The 26121-nt window shown below is 39.0% G+C and overlaps 1 protein-coding gene across 4 annotated transcripts; it reads left to right on the forward strand.

Moving 5' to 3' along the window:
* Positions 1-1397: 1397 nt before the first annotated feature.
* On the forward strand, positions 1398-13648 carry LOC149199119 (uncharacterized). Of its 4 annotated transcripts, XR_016253753.1 has the most exons (16): positions 1398-1702; positions 1876-2031; positions 4676-4828; positions 5002-5465; positions 5601-5750; positions 5857-6149; positions 6304-6593; positions 6703-7724; positions 7813-8079; positions 8196-9335; positions 9445-10029; positions 10825-11448; positions 11588-12289; positions 12388-12489; positions 12613-13328; positions 13398-13648. XR_016253753.1 is itself a non-coding variant. In XM_089402302.1 (15 exons), exons 1-15 carry the CDS (start codon positions 1570-1572, stop codon positions 12940-12942), a joined length of 6411 nt encoding a protein of 2136 aa, XP_089258428.1. In that variant the 5' UTR covers positions 1398-1569; the 3' UTR covers positions 12943-13648. The 4 variants fall into 4 exon arrangements, 3 of the variants coding, with proteins under 3 accessions (XP_089258428.1, XP_089258429.1, XP_089258430.1); XM_089402302.1 differs by having other exon boundaries at positions 12613-13648; XM_089402303.1 differs by having other exon boundaries at positions 1398-1663; positions 12613-13648.
* Positions 13649-26121: the final 12473 nt, after the last annotated feature.

The raw sequence follows: 26121 nt of genomic DNA on the forward strand, positions 1-26121 counted from the left end.
TATAAAGTTTCTTATTAAAATCTCACTTGAAGTTAAAGTATTTAAAAGGTTGTTATATGAAAATCTTGATAACTAATGGCTATATTGATTTCATAGCTATTATAATTTATTGAAGATGGATTATAAAATTTTTATAATTATGAAAAAATTAGGAGGGAAATCTTAATGTCACAAGTTATTATTTTGGTTGGTTGATTATTAACTAATATAAGTTTATTTTTATTTTGAATCTATCCAATGTTTAAAGAGATTAAATTTCTCAAAATACAAACATCGTTTTTAAGATAAAACTTGAGATAAGATTTGCACCTCAAGTAATTTGATTCCTCACTTAATACATTTGAAGTTAAAAAGAATCTATACTAAATCTTTATAATACTATTTATATTTTATATAAATTTCAACATAAAGTTATGAAATAGGATAATTATTAATATAATTATCATCATTCTAATTTATATGATAAGATGAATATATAATTTACAACTTATTTTTTTTTAGTGTGGTTAATGTATATTGGATGATGGTGCTATGCTATGGAGATGTCTCCCTAGATCCACCTCAAAAAATCACATCTTGATTACTTATTGACAAAGCATAAATAAATTGACCCCATAACCTCCCATTAACAAAGTGTTTAATGATAAAAACCCTAAAAACTACAACTTATATATAAATCTATATTACACCTAACTATATAAATATATAAAAGATATTTTTCTTTAATATATAAAAGTCATAAAAAATTTAGTATAAATATAAAATTTTTGTATGATTATTAACTAAATTTAAATATAAACTTTAAAATATTTTTAATTATGAATATGATTTATCATTATTAATAATTTTTATAAAATTATTAAAAAACAATATAAAAAATTAAGTTTAATAGTCTTATACTCTTTATTACAACAAAAACTTTATTCATTCACTTACTGCAATATCTTCCTCGCAATGTATATAATATGCAATATCTTCCTCGCAATGTATATAATATAAATCTGAATGAATTATTATTATTAGAAAAACCTATTTACTCCTCGATTAAAGATAAATTCTCATCCATTATTTACACGATTCAATTTAAATCCTCATTAGACACATGTTTTTATCATTGTATTAGGTTTGAAGAGTAGATACTCCTCAACTATTCTCACCTGGGCCCATTAGGATAAGATTTAAAGAATAGACACCTCCTCATCAATTTAAAAATAAAAATCTCATCATCTATATAAAAAAAAAAATCTCAACTTTTCCTCTCTCAGTGTCCATTCACTATAGTTTAAAAACAAATATAATATTAATAATTCATAGTTGGTTTGAGACATGAACGCACTAATTGACCACAAGTCATTGCCAGATTCCATGGATTTTCCTTTGTGATAGTTGTTATAACTTTACAACTCATGCCCCCTTCGCTCATATTAGCGTGTTATTGTAACATCATATTAACATTAAGTATTCTGTTATCATTTTTCAAGGAGTGCCAAGCTTATCATTTTTCAAGGAGAGCCAAGCACAGGACTCTGGTTTTACCATCATTTCATTTCTGTGTGTTCAAGGAGAGAAATGGCCGGAACCAAACGCTCTTGTTGCAACCGCTTCTGCTGCTTTTCTTCATGTGCATCAGATGAAGAAGGACAAGATCATCCCGCTTCAGCAGGTCCTCGGAGCTCGCCTTCTGCAATTGTTAATACAACAGGTACAATGTTTTTATAGCATAATACAATAGCTACAATGTTTTTATTTATGTTTCTGGATATTATTAATAATAATGCAGTCAATTTCACACAAGACCCTTCGGCTTCTACATTTGACGGCCATCAGCACATGGTTCTGCAAATGATAATACTGATGCTGCTTGTGATTGTGCAGAAACTCTTCCAGGACCTCCCAAGCGCAGTGAAGCTCCAATCCCTGGATCTTCTAATGTTGTAACTCCAAGGAAAGATGAAGATGATGAAGATGGACAAGATCATCCCGCTTCAGCAGGTCCTCGGTGCTCGCCTTCTGCAGTTGATAATACAACAGGTACAATGTTTTTTTATTAGCATAATACAATAGGTACAATGTTTTTATTTATGTTTCTAGAAATTTTATTTTTTTTCTAACTTTTTATTACTAAGATAAAAAGTTAATTTACGCAGCAGCATTCTATTGGCTCTATAATTTGCGGATTATAGAGCTAGCTGGATGTGGAAACTTAGTCCAGTCCAACTAAACATGTAAGGACTTAGTCCCTTCCAACTAAACATGTAAGGAAACCCACTGAAACAGATACACAGCCTCCTCATATGAGGAATGCTCAGGCCAGTGCCGTCCGGTTGGAGAGCTTAAAAAAATAAAAAACAAGAATTATGAGAAAAGACCTCGGCGAGAACAAAGAAGAGAATTGGGAGAAATCATGTCTTTCTCCCCTTTTTCTTCTCAACTTTTTGCCATTCTCCTTGGGATGGAATTATGGGAACAAGTTGAAGTGGATGTTCTTCGCCAGGTCGAGGATTTTTCTTGTTTGAATCAGAGGCGTTTGGAGAGCGCTGCCTTTTGGTTCCACTGATTTCCATTGAATTTTAGTTCTTTCCCGATTGTGATTCCATAGGCTCTTGTGGGGTGTCTTTTGAGTTTCTGGTTGGTTGCTTTCATTTTGGACTGGTTCTTCTCCTCATCTGATTTGTATAGGGGAATATCCATCCTTTTGTTGATTACCTGTTTTCTTCTTTTTGCGGCTGTTCTTTTTGTATTCTAGACATGCATTTTGCAGATGTCCAGTTTGTCGACATATTCTGCACCTAAACGCTATATTTTCATAATCAATTGCAACCAGCTGCGGTCTTTGTGTTTCAGTTTAATGTTTCCTGGTAAACCTTTACTTAGGTCTACTTCCACACATATGCGAGCAAAAGTAAAAATTCTTTATTCAATTCTTTGTGTATCCATTTTGATGAATCTGCCTATGGAGTTGCCTATGCATGCAAATATCTTTTGGTCCTAGAGATGGATAGGGAGGTTATGAAGACATATCTATACAAGCATCCGAGATACAACAAAAGTGTTTGCGTCGAACTCCGGGAACCATGGGGTAATAAAGAGACCCGAAGAGCCCCAAAACCACAGTCCTTGCTGAAACACGAGTTCTTTGATTTTTGGTGACTGAAATTTTACTATGAAAAATCCTTTTGAACAGAGGTGGATCTCATAGTCCAGAGACCAATTTGTGAATATCCAATGAAACAGATCCAAGGGTTTGGGCCAGAACACATTAAAACGGCAGCTTGCTTCCCATAGCTGTCGCATTCTTTCTTTGCTTCTGCTATATCAATTGTTAGTTCTGGTGTGTGCTGCATTTGTTCCACTATGTATGGGCTTGGTTCTGCTCCGGCCTGCTTTGGCGCTGTCGGAGGAGCTTTCCCACTTTGTAATATATTCTTGTAGGACGCTCCTTCACTTCTGTTTTGCTCGCGCTGAGCTAGGTTGTGATTCTATTTGGACCCACTGCCTCCTGCTGTTGTTTTGCTTGTAGCTGCGGAGAATGATTGTAGACCCTGATTTGATGTTGTACTCCTTGAAGAATCTGTGATTCTGTAGCGATCTGCCCCCTGTTACTAAGTTTTGCTCGCCTGCCGGATAGCCAATCTGGTTAGCTATGTTTTTTTCAGATCTATAACCCTATCTGTAACATGAGTCCAAATCAGGATTGTAGATCCCATGGGCGTTCTGACGAGGATTTGAAAACGATTGGATTCTATCCCGGCAGATTTTGAACTGGCGATAATAGCCTCCCGATCTGTCAGCACCCTGGCTGTCTTCTCCCGTTCTGCATTCTTGTTTCCTTCGATTCTGGAGATTTCCTTCTCCAGAACTGCATTCTTGTTTCCTTCGATTCTGGAGATTTCCTTCTCGAGAAGGTCCGTGTCTTTTCCAACCGGGCTTTTTACAAATGCTTGGAAACTGTGATTGCTTACCAGGGTTCCAGATCTTGGCCGATCTATCCCTGTGACTCTGCTCTGCACCTTATACTCACTTCTGTTCGGTGAGCGAGCTTCCGGATCTGACCATAAATCGGGTCGTTCTTCCATTAGAATGTCTGGATCTACGAGCCCGAGACTCGATCTATGCTCATTGCCGCGGATCTGTGGATATGTTGCCCGATCGGGGCTCAATGGCCGATGTTTGAACCGGTGGATGTCAGGGACGGCAACATAATAATACAGATCTGCGTTTTGATATGCAAAAAATTGGATTATTTCTTCATACCTGTGGCAGGATCGGCGATTTTTCGTCCTGAGGGCTCCGTGTTTGCTAGAGACAGCGTCTTCACAGAGCGTGATCTCGGAGGCATTTACAGTTGTCTTCTCCGCCTGATGAAGCACCGTATTCAACAGATCTGGCCAATAGCGCAGATCCTTTCTTCTTGTAAACCCTGTCTTCTGCAGAAAACAAAAAAACCCTGCTCTTGGCACACCGAAAATAGCCGATGCAGTTCGTGCATGTTCCAGCTTCTTGCTTGCGGAGTCTCTGGTGGTTTGGCCGACGCAGGTCAGACTAAGAGCCATTGCGACCGTCTGCTTCCCCCCTATGTTTCACACTAGACCCTTCGGCTTCTACATTTGACGGCCATCAGCACATGGTTCTGCAAATGATAATACTGATGCTGCTGGCGATTGTGATTGTGCAGAAACACTTCCAGGACCTCCCAAGCGCAGTGAAGCTCCAATCCCTGGATCTTTTAATGTTGTAACTCCAAGGAAAGATGAAGATGAAGATGGACAAGATCATCCCGCTTCAGCAGGTCCTCGGAGCTCGCCTTCTGCAATTGATAATACAACAGGTACAATGGTTTTTTAGCATAATACAATAGGTACAATGCTTTTATTTATGTTTCTGGATATTATTAATAATAATGCAGTCAGTTTCACACAAGACCCGTCGGCTTCTACATTTGACGGCCATCAGCACATGGTTCTGCAAATGACAATACTGATGCTACTTGTGATTGTGCAGAAACTCTTCCAGGACCTCCCAAGCGCAGTGAAGCTCCAATCCCTGGATCTTCTAATGTTGTAACTCCAAGGAAAGATGAGATAGAACAACATGTCGATCCCAATCCCGATGTTTCAAGAACCCATCAGTGCGCTAAAGCTCCACTCTCCAAATCTCAGAATATTCCACGGAAATCTGAGGGAGAAGACGTGAATGCCCATCCCAATGTTTCAGGAGCAACCCAGTGCGATGAACCTTCATCCTCTGGATCTTCTAATCTTCCAGTGAAATCCGAAGGAGAACACGTGGATGTCAATCCTAATGTTTCAGAAGCTCCATCATCTTCCTCTTCCACTGGTGCAACTAAATCAGATGTCATTCACAGCATAAAACATATTGGTCAACCCGACGACGGGAAAGAAATGGATGTTGATCTCGATGAACTTGTGGATCACATATCTAAGCTTTTGAAATTGAGAGAGGAGGTGGATCACAATCTCTCCTTTCCATCTGAGAAAAAGGACGAATTATATTATAATTAGATTGTGAATTATATTCTTATATGGTATTATAATTATTGTATGATAATATCTGATATGAATATATTTCATTTTTTATAGGAAATGCTTCAAAATAAAAAAGCATCGAATCACAGCAATTTCCGTTGGCCTGAAGGCTTAAAGAAATTGAATGCCATATTGTCAATTGGAACCGACTTGAAGAACTTCACGGAGTTACTGTCAAAAGGATTAGATTTTGCTTCTAAATTGGTGTGTATTCGTCCTCATTGATAATTTCATCACTTGCAACTGAAACTGAAAGTCGAATATGATTATTTGAAATATGAAAATTTCTCTTCTTTTCTATGGTATTCAGAAAGATGTTATATCTGGACCTGTTACAACCATCCTTAAGGATATAGGACAGGCAAGCGTTGTTACTGCAGGACTGCTTGTGGTAGCTTATACTTTGGAAACATTTCACGATCTTTCCGATAACAAAGACGGGTGTTGGGGTCTTATCAAAGAAATGAGTCGGCTTGCCAGTGTTGTCAAAGAATTGAATGAAAGCCCCAAGGGAACGTTCAATGTAATCGAAGAAGCAACAACATTAGTTGTTGAAGGCGCAATAACGTGCTGTACTCAGCTTAGCCATTCGGGCTGGAAAAGGTAAATACTCAACATTTTGTGGTAACCAATCTTATTTACCACGCGCTATATAAAGATCAGGGCTGTTGTCATAGTCAAATGCACACAAAGCTCATGGGTATACCCAAATATAGGAAAGAAGTGTTTTTCATTTAATTTCATCGCTTGATTGCAGGTTCCTGTTAGCGTCCAAAGACAAAGCCGATCTGAGTGGCATTACACAGAAGCTAAATAGCATGTATTTGAAAATTAGTGTGGATATCGGTATTCGTAATTTAAGTGCCATTGAGCGTGTTTTAGCTGCCATCGCCGAAGAGTCTATGAGGAATTCAACTAACACTCAGCGTGTTTTAGCTGCCATCGCCGAAGAGTCTAAGAGGACTTCAACTAACACTGAGCTTGCTTTAGCTGCCATCGAGTCTAAGAGGAATCCCCCTGTGTCCAGAATATATCCTGACCACGCTGGTAAATATATTTTCAAAATAAATTATATTGAATTTTATAGTTATTGTGAGTTTTATTTTATTATTAATAACTTTAAATATGGATCCGGTGTTGAATATTGTTGTAACAGTTGGAATCGATAAGTCAATTGAAGAGGTTGTTAGCCGTTTGGAAATTGAAAGTGATCAGAATGCGGTCACGGTTATCCTCCATGGTTTCGGAGGGATGGGCAAGACCACCCTCGCAGATGCGGTGGTTTCAAAAGATACGGTCGTTTCAAAACTTGTGGATTTTAAATATTCCAAGGTTCGGATGCGTGAAGATAGTGTTACAGTAAATCTGCAAAAAGAGATACTAGAAGATTTGATGGAACCTGGAGACACTATTTCAAAGATTAAAACCCACCAGGATGGACAGCTAGAGCTGCAAAGAAGATTAAAGCAAGTGCAAGCATTTATTTATATTGACAATGTTTTGGAGGGAGCTAAGCTTAAAGAGCTTTTGCCAATGGACATGACTACGGCAAAGAAGGTGAGACTCCTGCTTACTACACGTAACGAGGATGTGAAGAATTCATGCCCAAGGCAGTGTACAAAGCCCAAAATCTATAAGATGCGCGAAATTCAGTTTAAAGCAGCATTGACGATTTTAAAGAAGCAAATAGAGGATGGAATAAATGATAGTCAATTCAAAGACATCATACAAACATGTGGCGGAATTCCCCTCATGTTAAGACTAACGGCAGGATTCATAGGTATGGCCGAAGATAAAAAGAAAGCTTATGATACACTGATGCTACAGAAAAATACACTGATGCTACAGAAAAATAAATGGACGAGTGATGATTATAAGGAGATGCGCTATGCCTTTGCCTATGATGCTCTTCCCCATGATTGTATAGATCCATTTTTAGACATATGCTCATATTTTAAAGGATGGGATTGGGAGGCAGTGGAACACATTGTGGGAAAGAAAAAACTGAAAATGTTAGAAAGCAGAGCTCTTGTTACTAAAGCCACAAATGACGTTGCGAGTGTACACGACGTCATCTTAACACTTGCTCGCCAAAAGTCAAAGGAAAACTCAGAAGGAAAGGAAGTGAGGTTGGCATTCACCAGTGCAAGCAAACTCACGCAGTTCCTCGAAGAGGAGGTAACAAATCTATGAACGGATATACATGTTTGTTTATACAGTCTCCGTTTTTATTTTAATTTAATTATATTTTTATAATGGGATGCAGGGTGCTGAAGGGATTAAAGGCATTTGGTTAAGTGACAATACAGATGCTTTGCAAATATCTGCAGCAACACTCGACTTAATGTCTAAATCATTGAGAGTTCTTCGACTTGGAGATCTGGCAAATGTGGAGGGCGAGTGCAGGGAAACATTCAAGGAGTTGGTATTTTTTGAAGCGAAAGCTCTGCAGCTTCCGTTTCATGATTTGTCAAAGTTCACGAAATTGAGGTACCTCAGTTATGAACCCAAGCATGAGTTGAAGCTATCTAAGGCAAGTGATGCTATTTCCCCATTCATTTTTCCTGAAAAATTGAATCTACGTAAGAAATTGTTTTACTAGTTTTAATGAATCATACGATTGTGACGTATCAGTTGCATAACTTGCAGATGCCTTCAAGCTTGAGGCACATGGAATTTGATGGAACATCACTTTCCGATGCGTTTCAAATCAATTCCAATGATCTTCAACAACTTGAACATTTGAGAATACTACGATTGCTCAACTTTTCAAGTTTGAAAAATCTGCCAAAAAAACTGGGAGATCAACTAAAAGGGTTGCATGAGCTATCTCTTTCAGGCTGCACATTTATCACGAAGCTGCCGGATTCAATTTCAGAGCTCCAGTCTTTAAGGATATTGAAAATGGACAGTTGTTTCAGTTTGACTGAGTTGCCGGTTGATTTCGGATCCTTGAGTTCTCTGCGAGAACTCGATCTTTCAAACTGCAGATCTATCACGAAGCTGCCGGATTCAATTTCAAAGCTTCAGTCTTTAAGGATATTGAAAATGGACCGTTGTTTCAGTTTGACTGAGTTGCCGGTTGATTTCGAATCCTTGAGTTCTCTGCGAGAACTCGATCTGAATGATTGCAAATATGTAGAGGCACTTCCAGACAGTGCCGAGAAACTTTCATCATTGACATTATTGAATTTGTCAGGTTGCAAAAGCCTATTAAATCTTCCTCCCTGCGTAGGAAACTTAACACGCCTTGTTGAATTAAATTTAAACTATTGTAATAAACTAGAAAGTATTCCTGAAGGCATTGGAGAGTTGAAGCTATTGCGGATCTTGGATGTGTCATGGTGTTCGACTCTAACTGAACTACCCGATGGGCTTTGCAACCTCTCTTTTATCACACATCTTTCATTTGAGGGTTGTTGGAGCCTAGGGAAGCTTCCAGATCGGTTTGGTCAATTAGCAAGTCTAAAAGTGCTGAGCTTCAAAGGCTGTGAGTCACTACAGAAGCTTCCGGAAAGTTTTGGTCAACTCAAAAATTTGGAGGCGTTGGATCTTCGAGGTTGCTCCAACCTTAGAGAGCTATGCAGTAACTTCCACTGCCTCTCCTCCTTGCAAAATCTAGATTTGAGTGAGTGCAGCGAGCTAGAAGGAAAATCTATGGACGACGTGGTAAAGATGAACAGATTACAAATTGTGCACATCGAGGGAAGCAAACAGTTGGTGGACAGGTGGGCAGAAATTGAGAGAGATGGAGGTGGATTATGGTCCTTTACAGTTATTTCAGGGCAGGTGATGATACCACCCATCAGTATTTATTGATACCAACATTGTTAGCGCATGCACTATGTTAACTTTTATAATAAATATGGACCATAACAACTTCACATTTTTCTTTCAGGATTTGTCAATTTCCAGGGTTCAAAAGGAGAACATAGAAAAGAGTCTTTTATTGGAACTTGATGTCCTGCTTACTAATAGACGAGGAGAGCAATTCCATCTATCTCAACTTCCACCAAACACCCTCATCCTTGTCATGTGGGATCTCTTGGAGGGGTCCATCGTTGAAGAGATGATAGATGAAATGCAGATCAGAGTAATTTATATTGGTCCAAATTTTGATTACTTGCCCACCAAAGTGAAGGATAATATATTTGTTGTCGATGTGCCGACAACTCGTGCCACCCAGATGCTTGAAAAAGTGCACTTGACATTAGGTTTAGCACCAAATTATTGGTATGGATATCTTCAGATTGATACGAGGATGCAGGTGGGGGATGAATATCGCCCTTGTTGGAGACTTTTGACAGAAAGTGAAACGAGGGAATTTGTGGTGAGTAACTGTAAGAGATACCTACGGTTGAAGCAGCTTGAAGCAGAAAGGGATGAAGAGAGTAGTAATATAGAGTTGTTAACAGAATTGTTTGCAGCTGGAGGGGATGAAACGACTCCCGTGTTTCAAAAGAATGAGTCATCAGTACAACAGGTATGAATGCCTTTAAACATCATTATCTCCATTAATGTATGCATGTAGGTTAGGAACATCCAATGGGCGTGTGATGTCCCGAACTTACAATCCAGTTGAGTTAATTTTGATTACCAATTCTAATCACGTCATGTCTATCTCACTAAACCAAATTTTTACTCCATTTTACAGTTTTCAACATTATTTAACTCATTGCTCTCACTTATTTTGTTGCCGTCATCATTGTAGCATCGAACTGAAAACTTTGTAGGGCAGATTTTGTTATTAATCAAAACGTTTATTTTCTAATTGTAATTTAGAATTTTAATTTAATTATTATTTTTTAAATTGTAATTTTAGAATTTTAATTTTATTATTAATAATTATGAGATGTATAATAAAAATTAATAACTATTTAATTGTAATTTTAGAATTTTAATTCAGTACGAATTATTATAATTTTTTTTTAATTGAATTTATTAATTAAAAACACAATCATATTGATATATGACATATAAACCTGAGTTAAATTTTGAAATATGTGATATTAGTAAGCTATATATTATGCCATAATATTTTAAGAAATTGGTGAATTTAAATAATTAAAAATTTTATTACCTATTTAAATTTAATAGGTAAATTAATTATTTTTATAATTAATAATAATAATTTAAAATTTAATTAATTTTTACAATTGTTTTGGGCATTGAAATTTGTTTTGATATTTATTAATATTTACCAACTAATAGTAGTTAAATTACAATTTTTCCTTGCCTCGTTTACATTGTTCTGCTCGTTTTGGCTTGCCCATTATAGGATCCAACAGCAAACTCCGAAGTGAAAGCTACTTGTGGAGTCGACAAATTGGAAGGCAAAACTATTCTTTTAGAAATGAGACCTCCCCACTCATTTTCTAATGACATTCGTCTTCCGTCTTTGAAGGAGATGTACCTTCTGGAGAAAGAGAGACTTAATTTTGAAATTATTTCAATTCCTCTTCTGCAGCCAACAAAGTTATCTTATGTATTCGATGTATATAAGCAGTTTTCAAGAGAAGTTCCTTGGCTTGTCCTCCAAAATCCATGGACGACAATAACAAGGGAAGTCCAGTACTTTTTGGATAAACAGTGCACTGGATGGGAAGAGGGTAATGAATGTGAAAAATGGTATCCAACTATAAATTGGATCATAGATCCAAACGGGAGAATCACTATTTATAGACCACCTATATCCCCGGGGGATATGAGGGATAGGGGAGAGGTGTTTAAGGTTTTTTTTAACTATTTAGAAAGTGAATCATATCAGGTGAGATGGGGAGTAAACGCTCCTCTTACTACGTTGGGAAAAATTGAAGAAGTAAGAAAAAATGAATGGCAACAACTAAAGAATATGTCGACTTTGGAGTTCCTTTTCAACCACTTGGAAAGTGTCTCCGTCCAGGTAAATAATTTTGTTTGTTTTATTATTATATATATTGCCATCATGATATAAATGTAAATGGAAGGGAAAATAATGATTAATAAATGACTGATCATTGATTTTGAATCGTATTTTTGCTTTTGTTGTTGTTTCTGACCAGGTGAAAAGCCTAATGCTTCAAGGAAAATTTATATGCTTGCATAGCGGGCCTGATGTGACACTGTTTAGATCCTTCTTTGGCTGGGATCTACCACGTGGGATTAGATGTTTTACATCGAGTGCAATGGAGCAGTTCAGGGACAGCATTCACTTTATTCATTTTTGCCATGAACTGAGACGGTTTCCCTTGGAAAATACCTCCAAAGAATATTATCATCCCTTGGAAAATACAACTGAGATGGAAGGGACGTCTTTGTTAAATTTATCAAGGCATGAAACTGTGAGATTTATAATGCGTCTTCACCATTTGGAAGAAGAAATGAATGGAATGGACCAAAGTGACAAGCAATTGTGTGAACTGAAAACTATTTTACATTCTCTTCTATTTAAGCCTGGATCGCACGGATCCTTTACCTTCTTCAACGAGGTGGGGAAAATGGTTGGAGCTTTAAAAGGAGAGGATATCTACTCGATTTTCTACCAACCCGATAGGAGAGATAAAGTACAGCGATTGATAAACTCAATGTTGAAGGAGGGAGGAAAAGAAATGCATGATGAGGACAGCAGCCTTATTAGGAAAATGCAAACAGCGTCCGCTTCAGCCGTTGAGCAACAAAATGCGGATGTCTATTTCGATGCCTTGAGAGACTACATATCTGAGCTATGGGGAGTGGAACTTTATCAGCTTTGCAAATTCAACAAGGTGGATTGCTTTCTTTGGCATCATCTATCCTTAATTTTCTGAATCATTTCCTTTTTTTTATTAACCTAATCATATTTTGCATCTCTTATTTCTCATAGGAGGGGAAAAAGAGGTCACCGCCAAGGGTGACTTGGCCGACTTCAAGAGGCTTGTGTAGGTTAAAGAATTTCCTGTCGGAGGGACAAAACGAGGATTGGGTTGTGCGTATTAAACCTCTCCATCATTTGACAACCGTTGATTATTTTTTTGGTTGGAACATGAAATTCATTGTAGGAGCTCCTGTGCCAAATATTGAATCTAAAATTTTCTTTTATGCTTTTCAGAAAGATGTCATTTCTCGTCACTCTGAAGAAGATGCACTCCACACCGTCGTTAAGAGTCTGGTGAAGGATATAGGAGAGGCAGAGTGGGCTGTTGCAGGTCTTCTTGCGGTTGCGGATCTTTTGGAGCGATTTGAAACTGTTCCTTCCGACCGAATTGAGTGGCTGTTTGTTTTAGAGGAGATGTTTAGATTGGCCCAATATTCTAAGCAGTTTAATCAAAAGGCTGAGCTGTGGAGACGGATGAAGTGTGGAGCAATAGTAGTTATACTGAGATACTCCATCATCTGCTGTTGGGAAATTGATCCGTCGAAATTTGCATTTTGGAGGTGAGTATGTTTACACTTTAATGTTAACAATAGTGATGTTTAGAAATTTTTATATGCAAATGCTTTCCTTTATATAAAAGATTATGAATGTTTAAGAACGAAGAAATGTCCATGTTGGTTTGCTTTGAAGTGGAGGCGGGTGAAAATAAATTTATCAAACTCTGTTTAGTAATTGGACTTTCTCAAAAATGTTTTATCAAACTCTTGGCAGTTGGCAAAGACAGCGTATCGACCCCCGGTGGCTGCGGAGAGTTGAACTTGATTTAAGAGAGGAGTGCGACACATTGGCCCAGACAATGATGGAAGATCTTGATAATGAAAGTGGGTCCCGCGCAAACCTAGAGTGCTACAAATGGGGTTTCGACTTGTGGCCAGAGAGTGAAGGTGAAGGTGGGCCATCTTCTTAATATAAAAGGAGCGCTTCCTTTCCCGACTTGTGGCTAGAAAGTGAAGATGAAGGTGGGCCATCTTCTGAATATAAAAGGAGCGCTTCCTTTCCCTAAGCTGGCTCAACAGTTTCGACGGGAGAAGAAAAATCAGACGGAACGTCATCTATGTATTTATTGCGTAGCAGCTCAAACGCTAAAGGACAGTGACGAATTTGCTTCGTCATTTGCCTTCTCTATCTATGCATAGTGAAATTGTTTAAGAATTGATGGGAAATAACTATTGATGTAGGGTGATGAGTGCAAAAGTTTCAATGTCAATGTATTTTATATTTGGTTATTTCACAAATATTATGAGTAAATTTTGTTGGTCAGAGCTAGAGATAAATCAGCATATTCTATATTTTGTTAATTCACAAATATTATGAGTAAATTTTGTTGGTTAGAGGAGAGATAAACCAGATACATAAGTTGCTTTTACATGTTAAAAACTTTTATTCATAATTTTTCTTCTCTTTTTGTCTTTCACAATGTCCCAATCATAGGTATATAAACACTAAACTTATTAAATAGATTCACGCAGATTTTAGGTCATGCAAACTCAAACTTGACTTAACTTCTAATATTAGACTCTACTTGTTTTTTTTAACTTAACTCATCTCTTTATGCATTGCATACATATGTGAGTAATTACTATTTCTAACACTCCTCCTCACTTACAACCTCAACCTTAACTTAATCGTGACTCAACTATTGAACTATTGATGCTAAGTGTACAATAAAAAATTGATTCAATCATAACTTAAACATGTATGTTGGTCTAAGTCTCAGCTAAGCTTACAGTGACTCAAAACTTTTAAAATGTTGGATTTTCTTTTTTGTATCTTCCAAATTCTATACCTTCTAAACTACTTCATTCTTGGTTGCATTTTCTTGTTGTAAGCTCCATATTTCTCATTTGTTGCTTTCGCAAGTTTTCTTTGGCTTCTCTTCTATTTGTTCTAAAAAACAATTTAAGCTTCTGAGTATGTCTTCTACAACTTCCTCTTCAAATATTCGTTCACTCATGGGCTGCTACCACAACTCTTCATCTTCAAATTGTGAACTTCGCTCTGCTTCTTGCACTTCTGATCTTCTTTCTACCATATTTCTTGATAGTAGTATTTGATCTCTTTTTTATTCCATTGCTGAAAGGTTATTCAATGCTTTCTTCTTCATCTTCAAAAAATTCCATGTCCTTTCCTACAATTTTTTCTTCATTTTCTCTTTTAGCTATAATTATAATTGGATTGCTATCATGTTTATCTGCACACTCAAAATCAATGTTAAAAACATCTTCATTATGCTCTGCAACAAGAGCTTTCTCTAGTTCTTTTTTCTTCTCTACCTCTGTCTTCTCTTCCTTTTTCTTCTCAACCTCTTCAACTGCATTGAGACTATCTTCCACTGTTATGCATTTATTGGATATTCTCATCAAAAACTTTTGAATCACTTCATCATTTTCTTGATCGTCAGTTATTGGATATTCTCATAAAAAACTCTTGAATCACTTCATTCTTTTCTTGATTGTCAGTTGTTGCTAGATTAAACATCAATTCATAAGGAGTTCCAACATTTTCTTCTAGAATACGCATTGCCTCATTAGAAGTTCCAACTTTTGCTTCATAACTTCCTGCTACAGTGGCAACTTCAACCTTTAATTCTTCATAAAAAAATGACACCTTCCATATTGCCACTATCAATCCATATTTAAAAAAGGACACCACAAATCTCATCAACATAATTTTCATCCATTCTATGCTGGGATATTTGATCATGCATGTACTTATTAACAATTTCAACTGCACCAAATTCTTCAATTGTTTTTGAATTCATGAGAGATGCACTCTTAGTTGTACAAACCATTACTTCATATGAAAAACTCTCTTTGTCATTCTCAAACTTAAATGTTTCAACCTCTAACACAAAGTGGTCATCATCATCTTCACGATCCACGTTACAATGGAGTTCTCAAACATTTATATGCTCTTTTTCTGTTGCATACACAAAGGCTTCAACTTCTCTCTCTGCAATCTTTGTTGCATCTTCTTCATCCATATGCACAAATTCTCCAATTTCTATTTTCTTCCCAAAGTCTTTCTCATTAACTCTTAGATTTGTGGTTGACTTCTCTATTGAATTTTTAACAGGCTGTGACACAGCTTGTTGTTGCATGTCACTTTCCTTTATACCAAATTCTGCTTCCAGGATTTTCCTTTCTTTTTCGGAAGATTTAGTTTTTCCTACTGTTGCAGTGGCTACAACCACCCTCCAAAATTTTGGCTCGCATGCAAATTTCGGAGCCTACCTTGGATCCCGTGATTGATCATTCCTTGGTCACTTGTTGGTAAGCGGATGATCTCAAGCCTCCTCCTTGATTTTAAGATTTGTTCTCGTTCTCATATTTATGCAGTATGTGTCATATTTGGGCATCTGTATTATTGTTTGTGATGCAAATGGAATGTTTTTCTGCTTCAAGGGGAAATATTGTGCATATGGATGTTCTCATTACATAGACATGGTTCACACTCACTACATGCACTCTTGTCACAAAGGTTGTTGCATCAAGAAGATTATGCCTTTTATGTTCTTGATGGTTTACGTTGTATCACTAAGTGTTCGTGTATGATCATAATCAAGTTCTATCACTGTTTACATCAATCCCATTGATCTCACACTTAGCCCACTTTCCCAAGAAACCTAGCCTCATCCAGTTTTCTAAAACTACACACTTTACTTCTACAACCCTCAAACCTTTTTTCCTTGCCTATTGGAACTGCACAATGCACAAAAACCCCAGCCTCTCTTGGCATCCAAAATTGCGCAGTGGTTTCCTCCAATCTCCTTCCCCAGTTGGAACCCGCTATCTTCAAAAACTGTGTAGTGTTGTCCCTCAGTTGCCCAACTAGCATTTCTATCCAGAAATACGTAGAGCAGTCATGCAACCAATACTACTCTCTAGAAATGCGTAGAGCCGATAGGCAGCCAACACTACTCTCCATAAAGAAGCAGAGCAGTTAGGCATCCAACTCTACTCTCCAAAAATGCGCAGAGTAGTCGTGCAGCCAACACTGCTCTCCAGAAATGTGCAGAGTAGTTAGGCAGCCAAAATTTCTCTCTAGAAATGTGCAGAGTAGACTAGTTGCTCTACATTCAGAAACTACACAGAGGTGTCCTCCAAGGCCCCATCTTGTAGTAGTGTCTAGCATCTCGAGGGTAAGTATGGTAAGTAAAGAATATCTTTTGAAGTACATCTCTTAGTATAGCTTAAAGGACTCCTTGTCATTGTCATATCATGATGTTTTTGATAACGTGCATGTTTGCAAGCACAAATTCATTTCATGTGTTTCCTCTACATGTCTTACTTCATCTTCGCTTGTTTGACCAACTGTTGTCTTTGGCCTGTCAATTACTATGTCATGCTTGCGACCTAGTTATGGTAATTTCGAAGGTTTGTCTTTATGTGCATGAGTTTTTTTCACTCTGTCGACATCGGTCACACTCACACACGAAGGTGTAAACATTGTCGTGCAAGTGTTGTCACGATCTTTCGAAAACATATCTCAAGTGTCACACTTGTCGCTCTTAACCCTTCAGTTAGTTTCACTGAAAAAATGTTGTCTTTTTGGTTTGAGGCGTCTTGTCGTCATGTCGTGCTAAGTGTGTGATCACATTGTCATGTATGCACAAGTATACTTGCTTTCACACTCAATCAATTTTCCTAAAAATCTGTCGAACGGACAACCCTCCGTCAACCAAACCCAATCTCAGTGACCTTGCAATGCTGCCCAAAACTGCGTAGAGCTTCAGGTTGTCCTTTGAGAAGCTTGCTCTGTGAAATTCTGGAAATTAGCCAGCTGAGTGATTCCCAGCACTGTGCAGAAGTTTCATAAGAAGCTTATCCAATCTGCACTTCCCGTAAGACCTCCCATCAAGCCTCCTGCTGGTCAACTGAAGAAAGAACTTGAGTTGTGACCCAGGGCTATATTGATCTTAGGAATTACGTAGAGCTATCCTGCCAGCCCTTCTCCCCACTCCGCAACCAACCCAGGAATTGCGCAGAGTTGTCCTATCCTGCCCCTCTTCCTCGCTCTACAACAAGCCCAAGAATTGCACAGAGCTATCCTGTCCTTCCCTTCTTTCTCGCTTTGCAACCAGCTCAGAAATTGTGTAGAAATGTCGGGGCTCAAACTGTCTCCCAGAATTGCGCAATTTTTACCAACAGCTCCCGCAACCTGACCTTGTGCTTCTTTGGAAAACTACGCAGATTTTTTTGTCATTGCTTTCTGCTTCCAGCACTGTCTTCCCCAGAGAAATTGTGTAGATCCGAGCTAGATGACCTGCCCAGAGCTCCCCTGGAAAATTGCACAGATTGGCCCAACAGCTCCTTGACATCCCGCCTGGCCTTCCTCCTAGAAACTGAGCAATTCTGCCTCCTAGCTGGGTTTTGCCTAGCAGCTATCACTGTTGTCCCAGATTGCCAAAATCTTTCTCCCAATGACATCTGCGCAGTTTTTCCTAACAGTTCTTCAGAGCCTCGCATCCTGACCTATGCTGTGATCTCCGCAGTATCAATGCCTTGTCCCTCTCTCAGTCACCTGCACCGAAATTGAAAACAATGCATCATGGTAGACTAGGAGATTTTTTGATTTGATGTAGTCTCGTCATGAGTGATTATAGGAACAGGTACATCGATGAAACACGGCGTGACAATAAACAAGATGGAGAAGAGGTGCATGCTAGAAGACTTGCTCGCGTTCGAACGAACACATGAAGCACACCGAGCAAGTGAGCGAAAGGGATACATTCACATGCACAATCAAGCAAAGGCCAAGACCATCGAAGACCCCACACATTCTTCCATGTGGAGGTGAAGACATGTTACACCGAGAGCATATCATCACTTAGCAGTACAACAGGTCGACACAGACACCATAGTCGAGTTGTATCATGAGTTGTCTCTGCAACATCACTACTATGGGCCATACTTGTTGTAATCAATGTAATGTAAAGTGGAAGTCTAAGAGACCCACATATGAAGTCAAAGAGTCATGTAAAGTCGAAAATTCATAAAAAGTCAAACAATCATGAGGGAAGTCGAAGAGTCACAAGGGTCAGTTATACCCCTTTGGCTATATATACCCCCTCATTATATAAGCAAAGGACTTTCCACCTTGGCTTCTCCCACACATCCTTGAGAGTCTATGATTTTTTATTTAAGGAGCGAGGAGTGGCTCCAATGCCCCACTACTGGGACTAGTGATGTACGGTGTATAGATGTGTCTTGGATCTTTTTCTTAATTTAGAATCTTGTGTCAGGCCAGCACGTTTTCACGCATGTTTTGTATCCATTTGTAAGACTATTCTTTAAAGGTTTGTAATGCATGTTTGTTGTATTATGTTTGCATCTAATGTATGATATCCTGATGGAAAATAAATTTCGTTTAGAGTGAGTCGTGGTGAAAACAAAACGCTTGCACTTTAACTAGTACTGCTTACTCTAATAGGTTCTTTTGGGTTAACCCTTGTGAACTCAGTCCAATAGAGTAAGGTGAGGGGGGAACCTTAACAAGTGTGTCAGAGGTATATATAAATACTTCTATGAAGGGACAACCTCTTTGGCTCTCAATAAGCTGGGATCCCTCTTCCACCTCTGAAATAAATAAGTACATATGCACAGTTCTTTGAAAAGTGAAAAAATGTGAAAATTAAAAAAATGAACTAGGCGAAAGAAGAGAAAGGCTTCCTTTGTAGAGAGGTGATGCAAGTAACTCCACCGGGCTACTGACTAATCTCGTTGGCAATGGAGTGATGCTTATATTCCTACGTGACTCTGGCAGGGTATTATCCAGGACTTTGGCAGTGAAGCAACACCGGAGATGAAACTAAGACTCTGCGATTTATATTACTTGTGCATCTATATACCCATCATCCCAATCAAAACAACTTAGTTGAGTTGGCTTGGAATGTGTGTTGACTGATCAAGATAATGGTAGGGACTATAACTTTCACCAAAGAAAGTACTTAAGCAATGACGATCAAAGAATCAAACAATACTTTCGGAAGGGTTAGACTCATTTTTCATGAAGCAAGGTCCATACAAAGAGTTGGAGTTATACCAGTGTGTCACCAATGTTGTAGCGTCTACAACCACCCTCCAAAATTTTGGCTCACATGAAAATTTCAGAGCCTAGCTTGGATCCTGGGATTGATTGTTCCTTAGTCACTTGTTGGTAAGCTGATGATCTCAAGCCCCCTCCTTGATCTTAAGATTTGTCCACGTTCTTATCTTTATGTAGTATGTGTCATCTTTGGGCATCAGGATTATCATTTTTCATGCAAATGGAGTGTTATTCTGCTTCAAGGGGAAATATTGTGTGTATGGGTTGTTTTCATTACATAGACATGGTTCACACTCACTTCACGCACTCTTGTCACAAAGGTTCTTGCATCAAGAAGAGTATGTCTTTTATGTTTTGATGGTATACGTTGTATCACTAAGTGTTCATGTGTGATCATAATCAAGTTCTATCATTGTTTTCATCTATCCCATTGATATCACACTTAGTCCAGTTTCTCTAGCAACCTAGCCTCATCCAATTTTCCAGAACTACACACTTTTATTCTGTAACCCTCAAGTTTTTTTCCTTTCCTATTGGAACTGTTCAATGCGCAGAGACCCCAACCTCCCTTAGCATCCAAAACTGCGTAGTGGTTTCCTCTAGTGTCCTTCCCCAGCCGGAACCCACTCTCTTCAAAAACTACGCAGTGTTGTCCCTCAACTGCCTAGCCAACACTGCTCTCCAGAAATGCACAGAGCAGTCACGCAACCATCACTTCTCTCAAGAAATGCGTAGAGTAGTCAGGAAGCTAGCACTACTCTCCAGAAATTCACAGAGCAGTCCGACTACCCTACATTCAGAAACTGCGCAGACGTATCCTCCCAGGACCCATCCAGTAACAATGTCTTGCATCTCAAAACTGCGCATTGTTGTCCTAGCTGTCCAATCTATCTTGCACTCAGAAATTGCGCAGAGTAGGAAGCTAGCCTTGCTCTAGAAAACTGTGCAAAGCATCCCAGAAACAGTCACTGACCACTGAAACTGCGTAGATATATCTCTAAGTGATTATAGGAAAAGATGACATGCTAGATCACTATCAAGGAGTTGAGGAGAAGGAACAAGAAACCGAGTTATGATAAAAGATCAGGACCTCATGAAAACTTCGTCGAATAGGCAATCATCTCGAGGGTAAGTACTGTAAGAAAAGAATATCTTTTGAAGTACATCTCTTAGTATAGCTTGAAGGACTGCTTGTCATTGTCATATCATGTTGTCCTCGATAAAATGCATGTTTTCAAGCACAAATTCATTTCATGTGTTTCCTCTACGTATCTTGCTTCCTTTTTTCTTGTTTGACCAACTGTTGTCTTTGGCATGCCGATTGTTATGTCATGCTTTCGACCCAATTATGGTAATGTCAAAAGTTTGTCTTTGTGTGCATGAGTTTTTTTCACTCTATCGACATCGGTAACACTCACACACAAAGGTGTAAACATTGTCACACAAGTGTTGTCACGGTCGTTTGAAAATATATCTCAAGTGGCGCACTTGTCGCTCTTAACCCTTGAGTCAGTTTCACTGAGCACATGTTGTCTTGTTGGTTTGAGGTGTCTTGTCATCGAGTCATGCTAAGTGTGTGATCACATTGTCATGTATGTACAAGTACACTTTCTTTCAAACTTAGTCATTTTTCCTGAAAATATGTCGATCGGACAACCCTCCGTCAACCAAACCTGATCTTAGTGACCTTGCACTACTACCTAGAACTGCGCAGAGCCTGAGGCTATCCTTCCGACAGCCTGCTCTCTATAATTCTGGAAATGAGCCAGTTGACTGACTCTCAGAGATGTGCAAAATTTTCCCAATAAGATGATCCATTCCGCGCTTCCCGTAAGACCTCCCATCAAGCGTCCTACTAGCCAACTAGAGAAAGAACTTTAGCTATGACCCAGGGCTATACTGAGCTCAGGAATTTCGCAGAGTTGTCCTGACAGCCCTTCTTCCCCACTCTCCAACCAGCCCAGGAATTGTGCAAAGATTTCTTGTCCTGCCCTTCTTTCCTACTCTGCAACTAGCCCAGGAATTACGCATAGTTGTCCTGCCTTGCCAACCCTTCTTCACTGCTCTGAAACCAACCCAAGAATTACGCAGAGCTGCCCTGTTCTGCCCTTCTTTCCCACTATGAAACCAACCCAGGAATTTTACAGAGATGACCTTCCCTGCCAGCCCTTCTTCCCCACTTTGTAACCAACTCGGGAAATCCATAGAGCTATCCTACCCTGCCCTTCTTCCCCTCTCTACAACCAACTCCGAAATTGCACAAAACTATCCGGGCTAGGACTATCTCCTAGGATTGTGCAATTTTGACCAACAACCCAACCTTTTTCTCCTCTGGAAAACTGCGTATATTTTTATGCTAGTGTCTCCTACTACTTGCACTGTCTTCCCCAGAGAAATTGCACAGATCCCAGCTGGATGACCCACCCAAAGCTCCCCTAGAAAATTGTGCAGATTATACCAGCAAATCCTCAACATCCTGCTTGGCCTTCCTCCCAGAAACTGTGCAATTCCGCCTCCCAGTTTGGTTTTTCCCTGTAGCTATTACTATTGTCACAGATTTCCAAAATCTGTCTCCAAATGACATCTGTGCAGTTTTTACCGACAGTGCTACGGAGCCTCGCATCCTGGCCTTTGCTATGCTCTCTGTAGTATCATTGCCTTATCCCTCTCCTGGTCACCTACACCAAAATCGAAAACTATGCATAATAGTAGACTAGGATATTTTTGGATTTGATGTCGTCTCGTCATGAGTGACTGTAGGAACAGGTACATTGATGAAACATGGCACGAGGACGAGTGGGATGGAGAAGAGGTGCATGATAAAAAAAATTCTTGTGTTCAAACGAACACATGAAGCACATCGAGCAAGCGAGCAAAAGGGATACATTCACATGCACCATCAAGCAAAGACCAAGACCATCGAAGAGCCCACACAATTTTCCATGCGAAGGTGAAGACATGTTACACTGAGAGAATATCATCACTCAACAGCATAGCAGCTCGACACAGACACCACAGTCAGCCAGTACATGTCATCAGTGTCACGTTGAGTTGTGTCATAAGTTGTCTCAGCCACATCACTACTATGGGCCATACTTGTTGTAATCAATGTAATGTAAAGTGGAAGTCCAAGAGACCCACATATGAAGTCGAAGAGTCATGTAAAGTCGAAAAGTCATAAGAAGTCAAACAATCATGAGACGAAGAGTCACAAGGCCCAGTTATACCCCCTTGTCTATATATACCCCCTCATTGTATGAGCAAAGGAATTTTCACCTTGGCTCCTCCCACATAGACTTAAGAGTCTGTAATTTGTTCTTTGAGGAGTGAGGAGTGGCTCCAATGTCCCACTACTGGGACTAGTGATGTATGGTGTACATATGTCTCTTGGATATTTTTCTTAATTATGAAGGTTGTCTCCAGCCAAGATGTTTTCACACATGTTTTATATCCATTTGTAATACTATTATTTAAATGTTTGTAATGCATGTTTACTTAACCTGTACCAAGATAGTTGAACTAATTTGGTTATTTTAGTACTCATATTATTGAAGATGTGTTGTATTGTTTATCACTGTTATCCAATCTGTGTGGACAACTCCACTGGACATTAGACAGACCATCTTTGTGTTTTGTTGGTTATAACGACCTTCACCCCCATGTGGACTATTCCACTGGATGGTGTATGGTTTTCCATTGAACTTTGGTTTTCACGACTGCTGCATCCGCTGTGGACTATTCTGCTGGATGATGGACAAACCCTTGTTGTTTTTCAAGTGTTTTTCTTCTTGGATTAGGATTATTCCCTCTCATCAAGAGCCTCACTTTACTTCCCCCTTTTGATAGTAAGAGAACCCGAACAAAGAGTTACATTAAGCACTCACCAGGAAACTCACCTCGCTTTCTTGTTGTTACAAGTATAACACTCTCATGTGCTAAACAACAAGAGCTAAGGAAAATCTCTAAGATAATGGCCACCGGGCCATCGTATCGGATGGTACTCCTACACCAAACGGTGTGAGGTCTAATTGGGACTTCATACAGGGGAGATCCCTTGAATGTTTGCGGGTCCAACACCGTCAACATTTCTGGGATTGAAGGAGGGATAGATGACAACTTGAGTCCTCAAAGTCTGCTTTGAATCTTCACACATCTATCATGTCTTATGTTGCACTTCGTCCTCTGAGATGTATGTCTTATGGTGATGACTTTGAAATCCCGGAGGCATTCTGGAATCTCTTGTCACAGAACACATATGAAGGTGAAGGAAGAATGACTTGGGATAGGCATAGTCTTGCCTTTTCCAATCTATGTGAAAGCTTCAAATCTTGTGAGAATTATGTGATTTGCATGTTGTTCACATTGACGCTTTATGAGAACCCATTGCAATGGCTTGTCACACTGTCCGAAAAATCTATTCACTCATTTGGTCACTTTGCGTTAGAGTTATCTAATGCTTTCCATAATTTTGAACGTCAAACACTTAATAAAGAAATTTTGAAATCACAAAAAGCACCCAATGAATCCATTGAGAAATTTCACGCACTCTTTCTTAATCTTTGATTTCCTAAAGATGAGATTGACTGGGGATTTATCGGTGGAATATTTGAGTATCTTCTTTACATATCCAAAAATCCGCAAAACTGAAAATCTGCAAGTGTTAGAATCATTCAAACCGACGCCAACATACCTCGGTGTTAGAGCTGCTAAATCCAAGGCATACACGGTTGCGATCACAAGTGACTGTTCATCCTCATCTCATCAAACAACTTTATCTATGTAGTGTGAGGTGGGAGGAGGTGCGCACCCATGTGTTGAATTGTCATATCCCCCCACCCCACCTTCTTTTTATTTCTGTGAAAATTTGGCTGACAAAATTGTTGGTTGTCACGTGGACTTGTTTCCTCAACCTCTATCCCCACATTCTGTTGATTCTCAAGAATGTACTGTGTTGTGTTATCTTGTTCCAGACTCCACACTTGTTGTTCACGAGGATCAAGTTGTTGACAAAGTTGGTGTTGTGCAGCCAGCCTGTGCTATCATTCATGATGAGTGTGTGTGGGAATCTGAAGAAGAACCCGCGATGAAGGATGACCTCCTTCTATCCGCGCCTCATCCGCTCTATCCTGACATCCCTTTTGATTATGTCATTTCTGATTTTCCCTATGAAAACTTATCAATAGATTTTCTACTTCTGATCATTCACGGGACACATCGAATGTCAGTTTTTCATTGCATTGTGGCGAGGACACATCTTTCTCTGAAAATCCACTCAATCTTTCATCTATCATTTCCGGAAACACAGAGGATCAACATTCTTGTCCGTCATCAACCCCTCTGCATGATTCATTAGATCATGAGGATGCCGATCAAAATCTCTAATTTTCTAATCATGGCTATCATGATCTCTTCATTCCTTCATTCAAGTATGATGTTGGTTCACTCAATGTTAATCTTTCTAAGCCACTGGTCTCCGATAATCTACCTGCTGATGAAGTGGAAACCCCTCAAGCAGTCGAGGCACTTGAACCTGTATTGATGGTTATGTCAGGCCCTCGCTATCTTGAGGTTAGTTCCACTTCTGGTCAGAAAATTGTTGGAACACCAAAGGCTCCTCATCACTCTCCTGTGTGCATTAAAAATCAATCTAGTTCTCATATTTCACTTGCTCCACCTGAACGACGCGATCCCATCGCTCATGCATTGGAGGAATCATACACGATGGGCATGCTTGCAAAATGCAAGCTGTCTTTCTTTCTCATGTTTGATTTTTTGTCATGGACCAAATATTCTGCATGTGTATCGTCTGCACGCAATGTGTCCCATCACCATGATATGTTCGCAGAATGCTTATCTTGCGCTTTTACCCTTTTCTTTTCTGTGGACACTTTTAAACTCAAGATTGTTGGTCTTCACTAATGTATATTTATTTTTTGTTGGTTTACATGTATATATTTCTTGTTTACCATGCCTTCAGCAACATGGGTCAGCCAATGTGCCAGTGGCTGCATTGGAAATATCACTTTACGTGAGCAAGCCCATGCACTATTTAGCGTAGGAGTAGGAGTAGTGTTTTCTTTCTTGCTTTGATTTTCTTTCTGGTTTGCATGTTTGTTTGCTTGCTTATTTGGTGTGTTTGTCTGCTTACTTGGTTTGGTTTGCTTGCCTAATTTCTTTTCTTTCTTGTTTTGCGTTCCCTTTACTTCTGCTCTTTGTTTTCTTGCTTTCTTGCTTATTTGTACTTGTAGGTTAGCCCCACATGAAACCATGTTTGGCTCTCAAGACAAGAAGTGAAAATATAAGAGGAGTTGTATAACTATCAACATTTGGTTATCTGTTGTCCTCTCTCTTTATGAAGAGCTTGTTGTCTTCAAATGATGATATCTCGATGGAAAATACATTTCATTCAGAGTGAGTCATGGTGAAAAAACAACGCTTGCACTTTAACTAGTACCACCAATTCTAATCGGTTCTTTTGGGTTAACTCTTCTCAGCTCAGTCTAGTAGAGTAAGATGAGGGAGAAAACCTTAAAAAGTGTGTCAGAGGGATATATAAATACTTCTCTAAAGGGACAACCTCTTTGGCTCTCAATAAGTCGGGATCCTTCTTTCACCTCTGAAATAAATAAGTGCATA

The sequence above is a fragment of the Pinus tabuliformis genome, chromosome 2_1 (genome assembly GCF_031772625.1).
Source record: "Pinus tabuliformis cultivar Carrire ecotype Pingquan chromosome 2_1, CPIR1, whole genome shotgun sequence".
Classification (NCBI taxonomy): Eukaryota; Viridiplantae; Streptophyta; class Pinopsida; order Pinales; family Pinaceae; genus Pinus; species Pinus tabuliformis.